Source organism: Pseudophryne corroboree, chromosome 1 (assembly GCF_028390025.1).
Source record: "Pseudophryne corroboree isolate aPseCor3 chromosome 1, aPseCor3.hap2, whole genome shotgun sequence".
Taxonomy (NCBI): Eukaryota; Metazoa; Chordata; class Amphibia; order Anura; family Myobatrachidae; genus Pseudophryne; species Pseudophryne corroboree.
Window position 1 is genome coordinate 803,725,360 of NC_086444.1, and position 20,894 is coordinate 803,746,253.

The following is a 20,894-nucleotide window of genomic DNA, read 5'->3' on the forward strand; positions in this document are numbered from 1 at the left end:
GAATGGAGTCAGGAGAGGAGACAGAGAAGGAACGGTCAGAAAGGTAGGAGGACAGCCAGGAGAGAGCAGTATCACGCAAACCAAGGGAGTAAAGGATTTGCAGAGGAGAGGGTGGGCTACAGTGTCAAAAGCAGCAAAGAGGTCAAGGAGAATAAGCAGTGAGAAGTGGCCCTTGGATTTCACAGCAAGGAGGTCATTGCAGACTTTTGAGAGGGCAGTTTCAGTGGAGTGCTGAGGATGGAAACCAGACTGGAAAGGGTCAAGCAGTGAGTGGGAAGAAAGAAAGACAGTGAGGCGGATGTAGACAATACGCTCAAGGAGTTGAGGCAAAAGGGAGAAGAGAGATGGGTCGGTAGTTGGAGAGATTGGTTGGATCAAGGGTAGGTTTTAAAGAATAGGGGAGACAAGTGCATGCTTGAAGGCAGAAGGGACAGTGCCTAATGAGAGTGAGAGATTGAGTAGAGGGGCAAGATGGGAACAGGCAGAACAAGAGAGGAAGTGGAGGAGGGAATAGGGTCAAGTGGAGAGGTGGAGGGGGGTGAGGACTGGATGAGGATCATGACTTCCTCTCCAGATACAGCGAAGAAAGATGTCAGAGTTGGTAGGAGTGAAGGAGAGTGGGGATTGAGAAATAGAGGAGGTAGGTTGCTCAAGTTCTGGTGGGATGTTATGTCCTGACGAATGGAGTCAATTTTGGATGTGAAGTAGGTGGCAAAGTCAAGAGCAGAAAGCGAAGAGGGGAGTTGAGGCGGGGGTGGGCAGAGGAGCAAGTTGACAGTGGCAAAGAGGCGCCTGGGGTTTGAGGATTGGGAGGAGATGAGGTTTCTGAAGTAAGACTGTTTTGAGAGGGTAAGTGCAGCAAAGTAGGATGAAAGCATACATTTGTAGTGGAGGAAGTCGGCCTTATTGCACTTGAGCATTTTACAGATATCTGGTGCATTTGGTGTGCCAGGGTTGAGGTGTTGATCTGCGAGGGTGAATAGTGGTTGGTGGGGCGACAGAGTCAAGAGCAGATGTAAGGGATGCAATGTAAAGGGAAGTAGCTTGTTCAGGGCAGGAAAGAGAGAGAATAGGAGAGAGCAGCGAGTCAAACAGGGAAGATAGGGAAGTGGTGTCAATAGCCTCAATGTTACGCTTAGTGATGGTAGTCTTAAGGTGGTAAAGATGGAGAAGCAGATAGAGATAGGTTAAAAGTGAGCAGGTGATGGTCAGAGAGGGGGAACAGGGAGTTAGAGAAATCAGAAAGATCACAGCGGTGAGTGAAAACCAGATCCAGTGAGCTTCCACTCACATGGGAGGGTGAGGAGGTCCACTGGGAGAGACCAAGAGAAGAGATGAGTTTTAGTAGTTTAGAGGCAGGTGATTTTGTGGGGTTATCGATAGGGATGTTGAAATCACCTAAGATAATGGAGGGAATATCAGAACATTTGGCAATGGCCTTAGTAATCCACCCACATGCTAAAGTGGGTATCTGGGCTACCCCAGCAGCTGTATACAAAGATTTGAGTGTATTCTCAATTCTACGATAAGCCGTGTCTTTTAGGGAAGCTGCACCCGAGACAGGCAGTACAATTTTCCGTGACAGCCTGAATACTGATGCATCCACTATCGGTGGATTTTCAAATTTTTTATGAGCCAGAGGACGTTTTTGCTGACAAATGGCAGGGGACTGAGACTCTGGTTTGGGTACTGTGTCTCTGTTCATAAACTCAGTCATCGATTATCTTAAGTATTGCTTCTTTTTCTAATTGTGGGACAATTTACAAGACATATTGGAAATCATTCCCCTAATGGAATCCAGCCAAGCTGGCTCTGCCCCGCTAGCCTGGGAGGGTACACTGCACTGAGTACACTGTAGTGAACCCCCTGGAGAAGAGGAACACTGTGCCTTACATGAAACACACTCTTTGTCTGACATACTTGGACAGTGACAGCACACACACACAGGAAAAGGTTAAACAAAGAGCCCTTCAAGCGAGACACAAAGATAACCTGGAGCCAGCACACAGCGTCCTTACTGCTAATGCCAAGCTTAGCCGGGTCGCAGACTAAGTAACCCCCCCCCCCCCCCCTGCTATGACCCCCTGGTACCGCTGAGGTAATCTGGAGTCATTCGGAGGAGCTGCGCGTCCCTGGTAGTCAGCATCTGTGTGCACTGCAGAGGGAAAATGGTGCTGGTGAGCTGCTGGATCCGCTCATAGTGAAGCCCCGCCCCGTCAATGGCACGCAGTCTTCCCGCTTTTTTATACTGGCTGAGGTAATTTTTAGTGCTTAAAATGGAGTCAGTCACCTTTTAAGTCTAATGCCAGTCTGGGTACTGTGTACACCCGTAGTGTACTTAGACTCAGTTCGCTCCCTCAGAAGCGGTGCGTCCGCACTGTGTACTGAGTCTGGAGACTCCGCCGCCCCCGTAAGAAGTCGTGCGTCTCTGTAGCCTCATGCCACCATAATGGCTGGCGACCCGCTAACCGGGACGCTGGCTTAGTATTCACCACTCTATCTTCTGGCTCTGTTAGGTGTGGCGGCGTGTTGCGGGAACGTACGCTTGTCATGGTGGGGCGTGCAAATAGTTCCCTCAGGAGCTAGTGTCCTGTCAGCGGGGCACGGGACCATTAACCCTTCAAGAGGTTGGGCCCTAAGTCCAGGTGAGATTTCTGAAAATTTAGGATCCATCCATGATTCGTAAATAGGCGAGTCGTCAGATCGATGCGGTGCAGCAGACTCTCCCTGGACACAGCCTTTATCAGGAGATCGTCCAAGTATGGGACTATGTTTACTCCCATCATGCGCAGTTGCAGCATCATTACCGCCATGACCTTGGTGAAGACGCTCAGAGCTGTGGATAATCCAAAGGGTAAGGCCTGAAACTGGAAATGGTCTTGCAATAAAAGAATATGAGGTAAGCCTGATGTGGGGGCCACATGGGAATGTGCAGGTAAGCATCCTTGACGTCCAGAGACACCAGGAACTCCCCCTCCTCCAGAGCGTACACCACCGCTCGCAGGGACTCCATCTTGAATTTGAACACCAGCAGATACGGGTTTAGTGACTTCAGGTTCAAGATGGGGCGCACCGAACCGTCTGGCTTGGGAACGACAAAAACACTGTAGTAAGAACCACTGTTGCGTAACAGAGGGGGTACTGGAGCCCTCAGTTTGCAAAAGATTTTGAATAGCCTCTTGCAAGGTAACGTTTGCTGCGGGTAAAGCTGGCAAGCCTGACCTGAAAAATCTGTGAGGAGGGAGTGATTGAAATTCCAGCAGGTATCCTTGGGAAATGAGGTCCCTCACCCAAGGATCCCGGCAGGACTCTGCCCACACGTGGGCGAAGTGTTGAAGGCGAGCACCTACCTGAAAATCGCCTTTTCGCTGGGGCCAACTGTCACACGGAAGGGTTTGCGGCAGGGGATCCGATGGTCTGGTCCAGGGAGACAGCAGGTGCAAGTTTACGGGACTTACCACAAGATCCTCTGGAAGTGGTGGAGACCCCTCCAGGGAGGAATGCGGCGACGCCAGACGGGGAAGGGGACTCCCCTCCGCCAGCCTCCCCATACCAATCTTCCTCTATAACCGAGGCTGCTGCTGATGTTTTACAAAAAGTGCTGGAGGCGCTGGCGGCTAGCGAGTCCCGTCTTTCTGACAAGATTGGTCAGGTTCAAGCAGACTTGACTTTAATACATCACGATATCCAGAAAGTCAGGGAACGGGTAGGCGAGGTTGAGACCCGTACTTCCACTTTAGAGGATAAAATCCCACGATGGCTTCCCGTATCACTTCCATGGATGGTCAGTTATCTGATCTTAAAGGCAAGATGCTGGATATGGAGGGGAGGCTCCGAAGAAATAATATTCGCTTTGTGGGGTTACCGGAGAAAGAGGAGGGGACTCACCTGGAGAAATTCCTTGACATCTGGTTGACCAAATCTTTTGGTGCCGATTCCTTTACCCCCTTCTTCACCGTTGAACAGGTCCACAGGATTCTCTTGGGACCTCTTCCTCCAGCTGCACCACCACGCACTCTCATTGCAAAGTTACTTCATTACCGAGACCAGTATACTGTGTTGTCCTTGGTGCGCACTAAAGGCCCCTTAATGTGGAACGGTTCCAAAATCTCCACATTTCCGGACTTTGCACTGGAAGTGCAAAAAGACAGTGCACAATTTATCCCAATTAAGAGGCGTCTCAGAGAACTTAATCTACAATATGCAATGTTGTTTCCCTCTATCTAGGCTTCGGGTGGTGGCGGACGGGGAAACCAAATTTTTCTCTACACCTCGGGAAGCTGCCGTGTGGCTGGACCGCTGGGCCCCGGTCAGGGGGGCTCTTGCAGCTGACCCTTTAGGGTTTCTTTTTGTCATGCTAGATTCATATTTTGATAATTTGCATGTTGCAGTCTTACGGTACTTAGTGTATGGGCTGTATTTAAAGCTATTGCTCACTTCCTCCAGATAATATTTTGCTGCGGGGCTCGGGGTGGTGTTCTCTCACTATTCATGTTAGATGGTGGGAGGCCTACACCTTGTCCTTTGGTCATAGTATTCATTGCTTCTTTATGTTACATTTTCTATAGTTTGTTTAGGGGAACATGTTTTTGGGAATAGGTATGCCACAGTTTGGTCAGGTATATGGGGTGGGGGGCTGGGGTTGGAGGGATGTTTGTGTACTGCTGTTTTCTTTTTTTTCTTTTTCCTCTTTTTTGTGGTGTGAGCTACTTGTTGGTCATTGCTACTAATATCGATAATATCTACGGGATGTTCGGGATTGATCTTCTCTACTATATTACGTTGACCCATGGCCTCTAATCATGTTAAGATTTTGTTGTGGAATGTCCGAGGGTTAAACGATAAAATTAAAAGATCTCTTGTACTCAGACATTTCAAACAATATAATCCGGACATAGTCTGTCTCTTTGAGACCCACCTAGCTGGAGCAAAGGTTATGTCTCTTAAAAAGCCATGGGCGGGATGGGCATAACACTCCACTCATACTACTCACTCCCGGGGGGTATCGGTTCTGGTGCAAAGGTCAATACCGTTCATCCTTGATCAGGTTCATATTGATCAATGGGGCAGATATGTTTTTTTTAAATGCCAGATATATTCCATGTCCTTGTTATTGTTTACCGTCTATATCCCACCAACTTTCTCTTCAGATGTTCTTAAAAAAGCAGCAGATTTTATGGCTCTATATCTTCATGTCCCTATTGTTTGTCTTGGGGATTTCAATAACGTTGTTGACCCCTCCATAGATTGAATTAGAATTCTATTTCAAACTCACACAGGTTTTACATTTCTTGCAGTTATGCACAAAGTATCAAATCTGAAAGGCTAGTAGTAGCAGCAAAGGATGGATTATTCTCAAACTTCTTGTTGGTACAATTGCTTGCATAACAATGAGAGTAGCAGGAGGAAGCAGTGCTAATGTAGGAAGATAGGGAAGAGGTCCAGGTCAGACATCGTGTTATTTGGTATTCACACAATTTGTCAGGGATTCTCTGACATGCGGTGGGAGTCCCAGCACAGGTCTAGTTCGCCCCGCATGTCAGGTCCTATTCCCCTTCCCCCCCCTTGCACAGGTGCGAAAACATCGCAAGGCGGTGATGCCTTCACACCCGCAGTGAAGCTCCCTGCCTGCGTTGTCCGGATCACGTCCCCCCTACGGCGTTCTAACGCCATTAGCATGCCCCCTCCTGCCCATCAATCAGGGGCGTTAACACGCCCCCTCCTGTCAATCAGCGAGATGCTTCCGCATCTCATTGGGTGTGCACGCACAGTGTGCCCACTGCGTGTGCGCACTCCCCAAAGGGCTTCTGAGTGCGGCAGCGTTAGCCTCCGAATTAGGCCCATGGTACGATATGCATATGATTACGACAGATAATATGGGCTGCACATATGATCTGAGGATACAACGTTCAGCCAACGGGACCGTGCATCATAATTCACCCAAAACATGCACGATGCAACGTATGAGTCGTCAAAATTGTGTATTCGTACACGATATCGACCTACTGTATGGCCAGCTTAAGACCAATTATGAATAACGAACAAGTAACTTGCTGGAAAAAACAAACAAACAAACAAACAAACAAACCAGTCCTACCAAATACAAAAAAATATTAAATGAGCAAAACATTTGCAATTCAATTCAAAGTAGTGGACAAAAAGAAAATAAATGGAAACACCAATATCAAGTCAATTAAAAGGGGATATTGCAAGAAACGGCTACATGTGCCTTTACATTGAATGTGAAAATGCAAAGAAGGAATAAACTATAATTTTGGCAAGAAAGTCACTTAACCTACACTAGGGTTGATGGTGGCAGAAAACACAATCTCAAATGTCATTGTAGAATATCCCATATATGCTGAATAGTGTTCCAATCTTGCAAATGAGAAGGTCATGACAAAGGTCTCATCAATGTCATGCTCCTCAAATGATAGAAAACACTAGATTGGTTGACCACACACATGCTCTATGGATGGGGTGCACTGTCATCCTATAAAACGCACACCACGTCAGGAAAGAAATTGTGCAACATGGGATGTGGGCAAATGATAGCAAAATGCACCCCACAGCTCTAAGAAACCACTAGAACCAACTAGAAAGAGGAACTCAGAGCTGTACAATTCTATAGTACTGGCACCATACGTTCACCTGCCCATTTGCTGTGAACATGATAAAAGCGGATTCGTCTGGTCATATAACATTCCCCCACTGGTTAGTAGTCCATTGTCTGTACTCTCTGAAGTAACAAATGTGCATTGGTAGATGTGAGAAGTGGATGACATTCTGCTCTGGAAAGTTCTCATCCATTTGAAAGGGTGAAATTTGCAGTTTCTCACCATGCTCTGAAGTATCGCCTGGACATCACTATACTGTACTTGACTCTTCTGCCCAGTAATGATCTTTGCTGATGACTTTTCCCCTAAGATGTCTATGTGGACATCACCTTAGACCACTGCCCATGACACAATATCAGGCTGTCTTATTGTTTAAGCAACTTCCAAAATGTGTCCTAGCAATCATACCCCTTTAAAAAGTCACAGATGTCTCCACTTTGCAGCCAAGCTAAAAATAACTATAGCAGGAAACCATTTTTTTTTTACATGAGCCTAGACAGATGTTATTTACATGCGAGCCACACCTCTGTGGATGCTCTTGCTTTCAATATACGTTAACGAAAATAAAGAGTACATGATATTGTACTCCTAAGATTAAGACATGAAACTACAAAATAATACCCAACATCCTACAAACTAGCTTATATGGGGCAGATGTATTAAGCCTGGAGATGTGATAAATGGAAGGTAATAACGCACCAGACAATCAGTTCCTAACTGTCAATTTACATATTGGAGCCGATTGGCTGGTGCGTTATCACTTTGCACTTATCATTGCTTTATCACTTCTCCATGCTTAATACGGGTTGCGTATGCGTGACTGCCGGTTAGCATACCTCTGCCGATATCCCCACAGCGGAATGCTGACAGGGAAAAGGGGGGAAAATGGGGGATTAGAAGGCGAGCGTAACAAGCCCCTTGCGGTCACCATGGGTTCTATTCCCACTCTATGGATGTTGAGTGGGAATAGTCCCTGCTAGACGGCATGTCGACTACCGGGATTCTCAGGGGGCGGGATGTAGGGGGAGGTGTTGTGACATAACTACATCCCTTTATTACATCTGCCCCATTGTGCTATAGATGGAAAGAAAAAGCTGCACAGTAAAACAAATAGTTTAGAATCATAACTTACCCATGTTTGCCAAAAGGCAAGTGACAGCTTGTACATCTGCTCCTGCGAACACATCAGGCAGCGAATTTACCACAGGCAAGCATAATGTATGCACTCGGATCCTCCGCTGACCTGTGTACAATGATTAAATTCAGTTAGTACTAGTTTTATAGTTAATAAATGGACTTGGCATTTGCCGGGTCACATTAGCCAATCCATGTTACTTGTCCTCGTCTGTCCCATGGCTGCTGTGTGCATGTCACACCTAATGTACAAACAAGCAATGGGAGCTGAGGCAGTCACAAAATTAGTCATCAGACAAACGCTATGAACAAATTATGATCAGGCTCCGATCTTACAATAATAAAAAAAATAAGAATTTATTCACCGGTAATTCTATTTCTCGTAGTCCGTAGTGGATGCTGGGACTCCGTAAGGACCATGGGGAATAGCGGCTCCGCAGGAGACTGGGCACAACTAAAAGAAAGCTTTAGACTACCTGGTGTGCACTGGCTCCTCCCACTATGACCCTCCTCCAGACTTCAGTTAGGATACTGTGCCCGGAAGAGCTGACACAATAAGGAAGGATTTTGAATCCCGGTAAGACTCATACCAGCCACACCAATCACACCGTATAACTCGTGATACAATACCCAGTTAACAGTATGATAACAACTGAGCCTCTCAACAGATGGCTCAACAATAACCCTTTAGTTAAACAATAACTATATACAAGTATTGCAGACAATCCGCACTTGGGATGGGCGCCCAGCATCCACTGCGGACTACGAGAAATAGAATTACCGGTGAGTAAATTCTTATTTTCTCTGACGTCCTAAGTGGATGCTGGGACTCCGTAAGGACCATGGGGATTATACCAAAGTCCCCAAACGGGCGGGAGAGTGCGGATGACTCTGCAGCACCGAATGGGCAAACTCTAGGTCCTCCTCAGCCAGGGTGTCAAACTTGTAGAATTTAGCAAACGTGTTTGACCCCGACCAAGTAGCTGCTCGGCAAAGTTGTAATGCCGAGACCCCTCGGGCAGCCGCCCAAGAAGAGCCCACCTTCCTCGTGGAATGGGCTTTTACCGATTTAGGATGCGGCAGTCCAGCCGCAGAATGTGCAAGCTGAATCGTACTACAGATCCAGCGAGCAATAGTCTGCTTTGAAGCATGTGCACCCACCTTGTGGGGCGCATACAGGATAAATAGCGAGTCAGTCTTTCTGACTCCAGCTGTCCTGGAAACATAAATTTTCAGGGCCCTGACTACGTCCAACAACTTGGAAGCTTCCAAGTCTTTAGTAGCCGCAGGCACCACGATAGGCTGGTTCAGATGAAAAGCTGATACCACCTTAGGGAGAAATTGGGGACGAGTCCTCAATTCTGCCCTATCCATATGGAAAATCAGATAAGGGCTTTTACATATGGAAGAAAAACAGTGTAAAACAGATAATAGCGCTCTCCAACCACCATGAAAAATAGAAGGAATTATTTTTTATTTTTGATTATTGAACCTTTCCACTTTTAAAAGGTTTCCTTCTATTTTTCATGGTGGTTGGAGAGCGCTATTATCTGTTTTACACTGTTTTTCTTCCATATGTACTAATCCTAATGTGTTTTTGGATGCACATTTATGTGTGAACTGTTTAGCTGCACTTCGATCTAGTGCGCACAATTTTTCAAAGTATTTTTCTATACAAGGGCTTTTACATGACAAAGCCGCCAATTCTGATACACGCCTGGCCGAAGCCAACAACATGACCACTTTCCACGTGAGATACTTCAATTCCACGGTTTTAAGTGGCTCAAACCAATGTGACTTTAGGAAATCCAACACCACGTTGAGATCCCAAGGTGCCACTGGAGGCACAAAAGGGGGCTGAATATGCAGCACTCCCTTAACAAAAGTCTGAACTTCAGGTAGTGAAGCCAGTTCTCTCTGGAAGAAAATCGATAGAGCCGAAATCTGGACCTTAATGGAACCCAATTTTAGGCCCATAGTCACCCCTGACTGTAGGAAGTGCAGGAAACGGCCCAGCTGAAATTCCTCCGTTGGGGCCTTCCTGGCCTCACACCACGCAACATATTTTCGCCATATGCGGTGATAATGGTTTGCGGTTACTTCTTTCCTAGCTTTAATCAGCGTAGGAATGACTTCCTCCGGAATGCCCTTTTCCTTCAGGATCCGGTGTTCAACTGCCATGCCATTTAGGCGGGACGCCATCATGTCCACCTGTGGCCTTTCCCAACGGTTTACAATCAGTTGGAAGACTTCTGGATGAAGTCCCCACTCTCCCGGGTGGAGGTCGTGCCTGCTGAGGAAGTCTGCTTCCCAGTTGTCCACTCCCGGAATGAACACTGCTGACAGTGCTAACACGTGATTTTCCGCCCATCGGAGAATCCTTGTGGCTTCTGCCATCGCCGTCCTGCTTCTCGTGCCGCCCTGTCGGTTTACATGGGCGACCGCCGTGATGTTGTCTGACTGGATCAGTACCGGCTGGTTTTGAAGCAGGGGTTTTGCCTGACTTAGGGCATTGTAAATGCCCCTCAGTTCCAGAATATTTATGTGTAGGGAAGTCTCCTGACTTGACCATAGTCCTTGGAAGTTTCTTCCCTGTATGACTGCCCCCCAGCCTCGAAGGCTGGCATCCGTGGTCACCAGGACCCAGTCCTGTATGCCGAATCTGCGGCCCTCTTGAAGATGAGCACTCTGCAGCCACCACAGCAGACACACCCTGGTCCTTGGAGACAGGGTTATCAGCCGATGCATCTGAAGATGCGATCCGGACCACTTGTCCAACAGGTCCCACTGAAAGGTTCTTGCATGGAACCTGCTGAATGGAATTGCTTCGTAGGAAGCTACCATCTTTCCCAGGATCCGCGTGCAGTGATGCACCGACACCTGTTTTGGTTTTAGGAGGCCTCTGACTAGAGATGACAGCTCCTTGGCCTTCTCCTCCGGGAGAAACACTTTTTTCTGTTCTGTGTCCAGAACCATCCCCAGGAACAGTAGACGTGTCGTAGGGTCCAGCTGTGACTTTGGAATATTTAGAATCCAGCCGTGCTGTTGTAGCACCTCCCGAGATAGTGCTACCCCGACCAACAACTGCTCCCTGGACCTCGCCTTTATCAGGAGATCGTCCAAGTACGGGATAATTAAAACTCCCTTCTTTCGAAGGAGTATCATCATTTCGGCCATTACCTTGGTAAAGACCCTCGGAGCCGTGGATAGACCGAACGGCAACGTCTGGAATTGGTAATGACAATCCTGTACCACAAATCTGAGGTACTCCTGGTGAGGATGGTAAATGGGGACATGCAGGTAAGCATCCTTGATGTCCAGTGATACCATGTAATCCCCCTCGTCCAGGCTTGCAATTACCGCCCTGAGCGATTCCATCTTGAACTTGAATTTTTTTATATGTGTGTTCAAGGATTTCAAATTTAAAATGGGTCTCACCGAACCGTCCGGTTTCGGTACCACAAACATTGTGGAATAGTAACCCCGTCCTTGTTGAAGTAGGGGCACCTTTACTAGACGTCTCGAATTCCAGCTTGTACCCCTGAGATACTACTTGAAAGATCCAGGGATCCACCCGTGAGCGAGCCCACTGATCGCTGAAATTTTTGAGACGGGCCCCCCCTGTACCTGGCTCCGCCTGTGGAGCCCCAGCGTCATGCGGTAGACTTAGAGGAAGCGGGGGAGGACTTTTGCTCCTGGGAACTGGCTGTATGCTGCAGCTTTTTCCCTCTACCTCTGCCTCTGGGCAGAAAGGACGCGCCTTTAACCCGCTTGCCCTTATGGGGCCGAAAGGACTGTACCTGATAATATGGTGCTTTCTTTGGCTGTGAGGGAACATGGGGTAAAAATGCAGACTTCCCAGCAGTTGCTGTGGAAACTAGGTCCGAGAGACCATCCCCGAACAACTCCTCACCTTTATAAGGCAAAACTTCCATGTGCCTCTTTGAGTCTGCATCACCTGTCCACTGCCGAGTCCATAACCCTCTCCTGGCAGAAATGGACATTGCACTTATTTTAGATGCCAGCCGGCAAATATCCCTCTGTGTATCTCTCATGTATAAGACTGCGTCTTTAATATGCTCTACGGTTAGCAATATAGTGTCCCTGTCTAGGGTATCAATATTTTCCGACAGGGAATCTGACCACGCAGCTGCAGCACTGCACATCCATGCTGAAGCAATAGCTGGTCTCAGTATAATACCTGTGTGTGTATATATACAGACTTCAGGATAGCCTCCTGCTTTCTATAAGCAGGTTCCTTTAGGGCGGCCGTATCCGGAGACGGTAGTGCCACCTTCTTTGACAAGCGTGTAAGCGCTTTATCCACCCTAGGGGATGTTTCCCAACGTGACCTATCCTCTGGCGGGAAAGGGTACGTCATTAGTAACCTTTTAGAAATTACTAGTTTCTTATTGGGGGAAGCCCACGCTTCTTCACACACTTCATTTAACTCCTCAGATGGAGGAAAAACTACTGGTAGTTTTTTCTCTCCAAACATAATACCCTTTTTTGTGGTACCGGGGGTAACATCAGAAATGTGCAACACATTTTTCATTGCCTCAATAATGTAACGTGTGGCCCTATTGGAAGTTACATTAGTCTCATCGTCGTCGACACTGGAGTCAGTATCCGTGTCGACATCTGTGTCTGCCATCTGAGGTAGCGGGCGTTTTAGAGCCCCTGATGGCTTTTGAGACGCCTGGGCAGGCACAGGCTGAGAAGCCGGCTGTCCCATATTTGGTATGTCGTCAAACCTTTTATGTAAGGAGTCGACACTGTTACGTAGTTCCTTCCACATAACCATCCACTCAGGTGTCGGCCCCGCAGGGGGTGACATCCCATTTATAGGCATCTGCTCCGCCTCCACATAAGCCTCCTCATCAAACATGTCGACACAGCCGTACGGACACACCGCATACACACAGGGAATGCTCTGACAGAGGACAGGACCCCACAAAGCCCTTTGGGGAGACAGAGAGAGAGTATGCCAGCACACACCAGAGCGCTATATAACACAGGGATCCCACTATAAATTAGTGTTTTTTCCCTTATAGCTGCTTATATTATATATACTGCGCCTAAATTTAGTGCCCCCCCCTCTCTTTTTTACCCTTATGTAGCTTGACACTGCAGGGGAGAGCCAGGGAGCGTCCTTCCAGCGGAGCTGTGAGGGAAAAATGGCGCCAGTGTGCTGAGGGAGATAGCCCCGCCCCTTTTCCGGCGGACTTCTCCCGCTTTTTCTGGAATTCTGGCAGGGGTATTTTTACACCTATATAGCCTTCCTGACTATATATGGTGTAGATTTGCCAGCCAAGGTGTATTATATTGCCCTCAGGGCGCCCCCCTCCCCCCCCCCAGCGCCCTGCACCCATCAGTGACCGGAGTGTGAGGTGTGCATGAGGAGCAATGGCGCACAGCTGCAGTGCTGTGCGCTACCTTGTTGAAGACAGAAGTCTTCTGCCGCCGATTTTCCGGAACACTTCTTGCTTCTGGCTCTGTAAGGGGGCCGGCGGCGCGGCTCCGGGACCGAACGATCGAGGTCGGGTCCTGTGTTCGATCCCTCTGGAGCTAATGGTGTCCAGTAGCCTAAGAAGCCCAAGCTATCTCCAGTCAGGTAGGTTCGCTTCTTCTCCCCTTAGTCCCTCGCTGCAGCGAGTCTGTTGCCAGCAGATCTCACTGTAAAATAAAAAACCTAAAATATACTTTCTTTCTAGGAGCTCAGGAGAGCCCCTAGTGTGCATCCAGCTCAGCCGGGCACAAGATTCTAACTGAAGTCTGGAGGAGGGTCATAGTGGGAGGAGCCAGTGCACACCAGTTAGTCTAAAGCTTTCTTTTAGTTGTGCCCAGTCTCCTGCGGAGCCGCTATTCCCCATGGTCCTTACGGAGTCCCAGCATCCACTTAGGACGTCAGAGAAATAGTTTTTAGTAAGTTCAAATTACTTACATAAACAAGCATTAAACCAGTCTGGATGCGTTTAAAATCCCGAAGGTCAGGATGCCGACGGTCATGGGATTCTGGCGTCTGTCACAACACCACTGAGTAGATCGGTGCCAGATTAGAGAGAGCAGACATCACAAAGGTGAGTAACAGGGTTCAGGGTTAGGGTCCGGGGGGGTTAGGCATCTGGGGGTGGTTAACCATTGCCGCCACCCCCAGGGGGGTAGTAATAGCCGCCACCCATGAGGGTTACAGTTAGGGTAGGGGAGAATAAAAATACTTTCGGGATCTTCAGTGTAGGGATGCTGCTGTCGGTCATGTGACAGCCGGCATCCTGACCACCGGTATTTAGTATGTTTTTCAACCAGTCACCCAGCAGAGCATAATAATACATATATAATACCCTACCTAGAAACATGCCACCCAGATTATACTGTAAATTAGATAGGGAAGAAAATAATGACATTTTAAAAACTGCTGCCATTCACTAATATACACAGACAGCGTTTCTTTATGCTGGTACTATAAGGAGCTCTGCTAAACAATTGCATGTGAAAGTGTAAGGAAAAAAACTGGGGTCATTATCATATGCATAGTTTTAAATAGCCCCACTGACTTATGAGGGTATCTTGTTGCAACACAAGTTCCAAGTTGTCCAAATCCAAAGCCAGGTATCCAATGCACTAAAATATTACTGTCTAACCTAACTTTGGAATCTTTTCTATTGACATCAGTAAGTGCCCATTTTCGGTTTCCTTAGGAGATCATTGTGGCTACTAGATAAGACTAATTTTATTTAGATTTGTTACAAAGACACTAAGGAATTTAAGGTAGAAATAAATACTAACATCTACTATATAAATGCGAAAATTTGTCCTTTTGTCTTTCTATACAAATCCACAGTTTACAAGCAAAGATCGTGAAATGTTACATACGAGCGTATTAAAACACGGCAGAGGCAACTAAAATAATTTGAAATCCCTAGTACCCTTCGGGGGGGAGACAGCATATATCAGGAGACAGCATAACTCCGGAATTGCTGGAGCAATGTACTCAGAAATTGGTACACATATGCCTTACAATATGGGAACAAACACTGTGGGGGAAAGACACCCCTAGGGGTGGGACAGCAGCACAGAGTATGTCAGCAGACAGCATAACTGTGGAAGGCCTGGACCAATTTACACCAAACTTGGTACACATATGACTTTCACTCTGGGAACAAACTCTGTGGGGGTTAGACACGCCTAGGGGTGGGACAGCAGCACAAAGTATTTCAGGAGACAGCATAACTCCCGAATGCCTGGACCAATTTACATGGTACACATATTACTTACAAGCTGGGAACAAACACCGTGGGGGTAAAGACACCCCTAGCACCCCTAGGAGTGAGGCAGCAGCTCACACTATATCTGGACATGCATGTCAGGGCCAGTGACATGATGTGAGGAGGGGAATGCAGGTAGCACAAACCCACACACTGAGAGTTATATAGTGGAAGTAGCACGGTCCCCCAGCAGCACAGAGTATATCAGGAGATACATAATGTGCTGCACAATATAACAAACTGTAAAAAAAATTTGATAATTTCACAGGGGCACTGAGATGATGTGAGGAGGGGAATGGAGGCAGCAGGAAGCCACAGACAGAGTTGTATAGTGGAAAGAGCAGGGTCCCTTGGGGGACCAAAAAGGGGTCCGGCCACTACATAAAGTGCGTCAGTAAAGCAAGATATGCCTATAATACTAGATCTCCAACCAACATAAATTAATAAACAACTATCATTTTAATTTACCATCCTCATCCCGTAGCAAAGCACGGGTATTCAGCTATCCACAATGTTATTTATACTGTGTGTTTAATATTTACATTTATTTTTGTAAACAGACATTCTTAAAATCCCGGGCAACACCGGGCACTCCAGCTAGTATTAAATAAAAGTTACTTGTGAAATACCACGTGAAAACTATTTACATGATTATAGATACTGTTCATAGAAATTATTTTCCTAAATAGCAGCATTAAAGTATGATTACAAGCCAAGTGTTAACTTCCACACTGACAATGCTGTGTTCTGCACCAATGACTGAATATAATTACCTTTGCTGGATGTGTAAAGGAGAGCAACCTGAAAGCACGCCAAGGATGTATCTGTCAGACTGTCTTCAATAGACATTTGCACTGCAAACCCAGCATCTTCATTAATGTTAGCAAGGGATAACAGGTCCGTAGATCGCACAAAAAAATTCCCATGAAAAGTATGTATTGCGAGGCCTAAACAGGTAAATATATGGAAACAGTTTAATGCACTAAAGTTACTAAACCAGGGCATCAGACAAGCCTTCACACACTATAAAATACAAATTAAAAATAAAACTAGGCCCAGGCCAACCTGGTGAACTGGATCTTACTAACCAGTATCTGCCCTTCTTCAGTTGAGGACTCAGAGGGAGTAATTCACACCTGATCGGAGCAGAAAATTTGTTAGCAGATGGTCAAAACCATGTGCACTGCAAGGGGAGCAGATATAACATTTGCAGAGAGAGTTAGATTTGGGTGGGTTATTTTGTTCTGCGCAGGGTAAATACTGGCTGCTTTATTTTTACACTGCAATTTAGATTTCACTTTTAACACACCCCACCCAAATCTAACTCTCTCTGCAAATGTTATATCTGCCCCCCTGCAGTGCACATGGTTTTGCCCAACTGCTAACAAATTTCCTGTTACGATCAGGTCTGAATTACCCCCCATGTCTGATATAGTAGTGGAGTGACAGGAAGGGGTCCGTGTAGTGGACTTAGAGGATGGTTTAGTCCCGGGTAACATTCTCTGTAATGCCAGGGATGTTTGGGCTAAACTCTGAACAGTAGTATTCAGTGTATCCACCCAAGGTGGGTTAGCCACCGGGACTATATTAGTCGGTGCTAACAGAGGGGGTCCCACAGAGGGAGTTAACCGATTCACTAAGGTACCCAGTAACTGAGTGAAAGCAGCCGATGGGGTTCTTGAGCAGGTGCTGGGGATGTGGAATGGGTAGGAGGTGTAGAATAGTTCACACAGGGCCCATCTTGAATCACATACTGTGTAGTTAATCCTGCATAGCACAATCTACATGGCTACAACACTGGGGTGTCAGGCTGTTTGCGACTTTTACCTTTGCTAGACATAGCTGAAATAATATGGAGTCACCCACACACACAATAATATACCAACAAGGTTGTTGTAGCCTCATGTAGTATGTGACAACATTGAGTATAACACTGAGACTCTTAAAAGATCACCCCTGAAAACACCTGGTCCTTTAAAGGGCAGAGAAAAAAAAAAGTCAGGGATAGAGATAAACTGTAAAGCTGAAGAGAGAAATATCAGGCAGCAGAAACTAGCACAAGCCACATACAATGCAGAGAAATACAATGGTATAACTGCAATGAGCACTTAATCAATTACTCTGTTTTAGTTGTCAGCAGGTAGGATATCAGTGTTGTAAAATCCTGTCTCCATGGAGATGGTTTTACAGGGAGACTGGACCCAGCGTTTCCGGAGACCTGGCTGGCTTGCACTAGTATGGCTGCCGGAGTCTCTGAGGGGAGGAGGGAGAGGAATTGCAGGTAAACGGCGGGAAGTCCGTGGTGGACTGGTGCCCAAAGCTGGGGGAGGGGCTTCAGGTTGGCGCTCCCTCCCCTATACTGGCATTTCAATCACCGGTACTGGGGGGCACGTATTAAATAATTCCTAATCCCCCATATGCCCTGGTAGTCTAGTGCACAGCCAGCACCGGCGTCCACCCCCTGGAACACGTGGTGGAGCGCGATTTGCGTGCGGGTACCGGAGACGCAGACACGCTTACCTGCTCCCCAATGGCCAGCCACACAGCCCAGGGGTTGCCAGCAGCAGCGGTGCCAGACGTTTCTGTGTGGACGCCTGCGCCGCAACTCCCGCTTGCCTCAGACGGGTACTTGCAGCGGGGTCAACACACAAGCGTCTAGCATCGCTACTGCTGGCAACCCCTGGACTGTTTGGCCGGCCACCGGGGAGCAGGTAAGAGGGTCCGCGTCTCCGGGACCCAAACGCAAATCGCGGCCTGCCGCACATCCCAGAAGGCGGACGCCAGCACTGGCTGTGCACTAAAATACCAGAGCATATGGGGAGTGTTGGGAGTCTAACAGACATCCAGCGCTGACAGTCTCAGTGTAAAAAGAGAAAAAAGTTAAGCAGGGGTGTATCTAGGGGTCTGAGCACCCCTGGCAAAGTAGGGGACTGGTGTCCCCCCCCCCCCCCCCCCACACCCATATTTGAAATAGGGGCGTAGCCACGCAATACTTACTGTCGTCAGATATATATTTCTAAAGACAAAGATGAAAGGAGAATGCGCTCATAGTGCAGATTATATTTATTATTATAATAGCAATATTACAATATTTCAGGACAGGCCAACTGTAGTATTAGTAAGACTCGTACCATAAATACCCACACTGTGGGCTGGTTACCACATGATAAAATACAATACAAAAGGCAAGATTAATCATGTGGTAACCAGCCCACAATGTGGGTATTCATGGTACGAGTCTTACTAATACTGTTGGCCTGTCCTGAAATATTGTTTTTATAATAATAAAAAGAATCTGCTCTATGAGCGCATTCTCCTTTCACCTTTGTGTTTAGAAATCCATTTGCTCCAGGAGTTCGGAGGAACTTATTGGGAGAGTAGCTGCGGTAATTAAGACTACCTGTGCTACAGGCCGGAGTTTAAACCTGTGGACTGGATGCTTTCATTTTGATGTACCAGCACACCTGTACACCATTGCATATCTATATATATATATATATATATCTATATATATATATATATATATCTATATATATATCTATATATATATATATCTATATATATATATATATATATATATATATATATATATATATATATATATATATATCTATCTATCTATCTATCTATCTATCTATCTATCTATCTATATATATATATAATTCCCCCAGCTCTGGCACTCAAATGCTCACAAACATTGCTGTGTCGGGTGCCCTCCAATACGTGCTGCCAAAGGCAATACTTGTCATGCACAAGACCCAAATGGCGGCACGCCGAAAATTAATACACTGCAACTTTGCTGATGGCAATGTTTCAATGTATAAACCGCGTTTGGTCCCCTGTGTTACGTGTGCACCTTCCTGACACACAAAAAGACACAGGCAGAACTCCCCTGACATACAATGTCAAAATTCACATTGTAGCACACTGAATGAGCCAAAACTCACATTGTAGCACACTGAATGAGCCGAAATTCACATTGTAGCACACTGAATGAGCCGACATTCACCTTATAGCACATGATACGAGCTGAAACTCACATTGTAGCACACTGAATGAGCCGAAATTCACATTGTAGCACACTGAATGAGCCGAAATTCACCTTGTAGCACACTGAATGAGCCGAAATTCACATTGTAGCACACTGAATGAGCTGAAATTCACATTGTAGCACACTGAATGAGCTGAAATTCACATTGTAGCACACTGAATGAGCCGAAATTCACCTTGTAGCACACTGAATGAGCTGAAATTGTGACAGCAGGGACAGGGAGAGAGAGTGACGACAGTGACAGCAGGGAGAGAGAGAGTGACGACAGTGACAGCAGGGAGAGAGAGTGACGACAGTGACAGCAGGGAAAGAGAGTGACGACAGTGACAGCAGGGAAAGAGAGAGTGACGACAGTGACAGCAGGGAGAGAGAGAGTGACGACAGTGACAGCAGGGAGAGAGAGAGTGACGACAGTGACAGAAGGGATAGAGAGAGTGACAACAGTGACAGCAGGGAGAGAGTGACGAGAGTGATAGCAGGGAGAGAGAGAGAGAGAGTGACGACAGTGACAGCAGGGAGAGAGTGACAGTAGGGACAGGGACAGTAACGACAGGGAGAGAGGGTCACAGCAGGGGACCATTACCTGACTGGTCGGCGGAGGCACCCATGGGCAGCAGCGGTGAAATCCCTCTGACCGCCATTTGTTGCAGGTGGCGGCTGGCGGCGGTGAGTGGCGGTAAGCGGCTGGCACCGGTGAGCGGCTGTGAGCTAGTACAGCGCTCTACACAGCCACCGAGGAGGGACGAGAGTACCATGTGCAGCAGGATGGCCACTTCTCTCGCCTCCTGCTGCACTTTAATTTCCGGGTCAGTGGAAGAAGTGGCGGTATACCATACTGCCGTATACCGCCCCACTTCGACCACTATGTATATATATATATATATATACACATATATAATATATATATATATATATATATATTATATACGTATATGTATAATGTATACATATATATATTTATATTTGTTGTTGTTGTTTTATTTTATTATTTTTTCTCTCCTGTCTTCCCCCCCTCCAGGCAGTTGCTCACCTACAGTGATGCACAGCAGGCAGCAGCGGCGGCGGCATCCACTGTTCCTGATGCCGGTGTCCGTCCAACACTGCACTGCACTGCAATCAAAAAACTCTGCAAAAACTACAGCTCCCAGCAGCCTTTGCGGCTGGGAGCTCTCAGCAGTAAGAGCTGCTGGGAGCTGTAGTTTCTACACGTTCTTGATTGTAGTGCGGTGCAAGTGCCGGACACCAGCATCAAGAACAGTGGCTGCCGCTGCTGTGGTCACCTACTTCACTGTGGATGAGGAGAGGATGGGGAGCGGAAGGGAAGGGGGCACGGCGGCAGACAGGTGATCCCGCAGCCTCTGCAGAGTGAATCTACCCCATGGCTGCGGATAGCACCGCTGGGCGGCGCACCTCCTTGGCTGGCGCCCCTGGCGAGTGCCATCCTGGCCAATGGGTAGATACGCCCCTGAAGTTAAGTAAAAAAAGACTTTGCAGCCCCCCTGTAAAAAAGTTCTTCCAGCTTCCTGCTGCACAATACAAAAAAACTGACCTAAATAAGTGAGTGCGCTGCCACTGGCAGCCTGTACAGGGATGGTTGGTCCCTAAGAAAATGAAGAACTGGGAAAGAAAGTATACTGGCGCCGGCTGAATTTCAAATGATGAACGGATAAATGTTTTCAATAAAAAATTAATTCATACATTTATTATAAAAATAAGAATTTACTTACCGATAATTCTATTTCTCGTAGTCCGTAGTGGATGCTGGGGACTCCGTAAGGACCATGGGGAATAGCGGCTCCGCAGGAGACAGGGCACAAAAGTAAAAGC

The 20,894-nt window shown here is 47.1% G+C and overlaps 1 protein-coding gene across 2 annotated transcripts in view; it reads right to left on the bottom strand.

The window, feature by feature from the left end:
* Nucleotides 1-20,894, bottom strand: part of SEC24B (SEC24 homolog B, COPII coat complex component) — a 233,204-nt gene that overhangs the window by 53,534 nt on the left and 158,776 nt on the right. For both annotated transcript variants that reach the window (XM_063918997.1, XM_063918989.1), the window contains 2 exons: nucleotides 15,790-15,963; nucleotides 7,750-7,860 (listed from right to left, as the gene is read on the bottom strand). In XM_063918997.1, coding sequence (XP_063775067.1) covers nucleotides 7,750-7,860; nucleotides 15,790-15,963 — 285 coding nt within the window. The remainder of the gene's footprint in view (nucleotides 1-7,749; nucleotides 7,861-15,789; nucleotides 15,964-20,894) is intronic.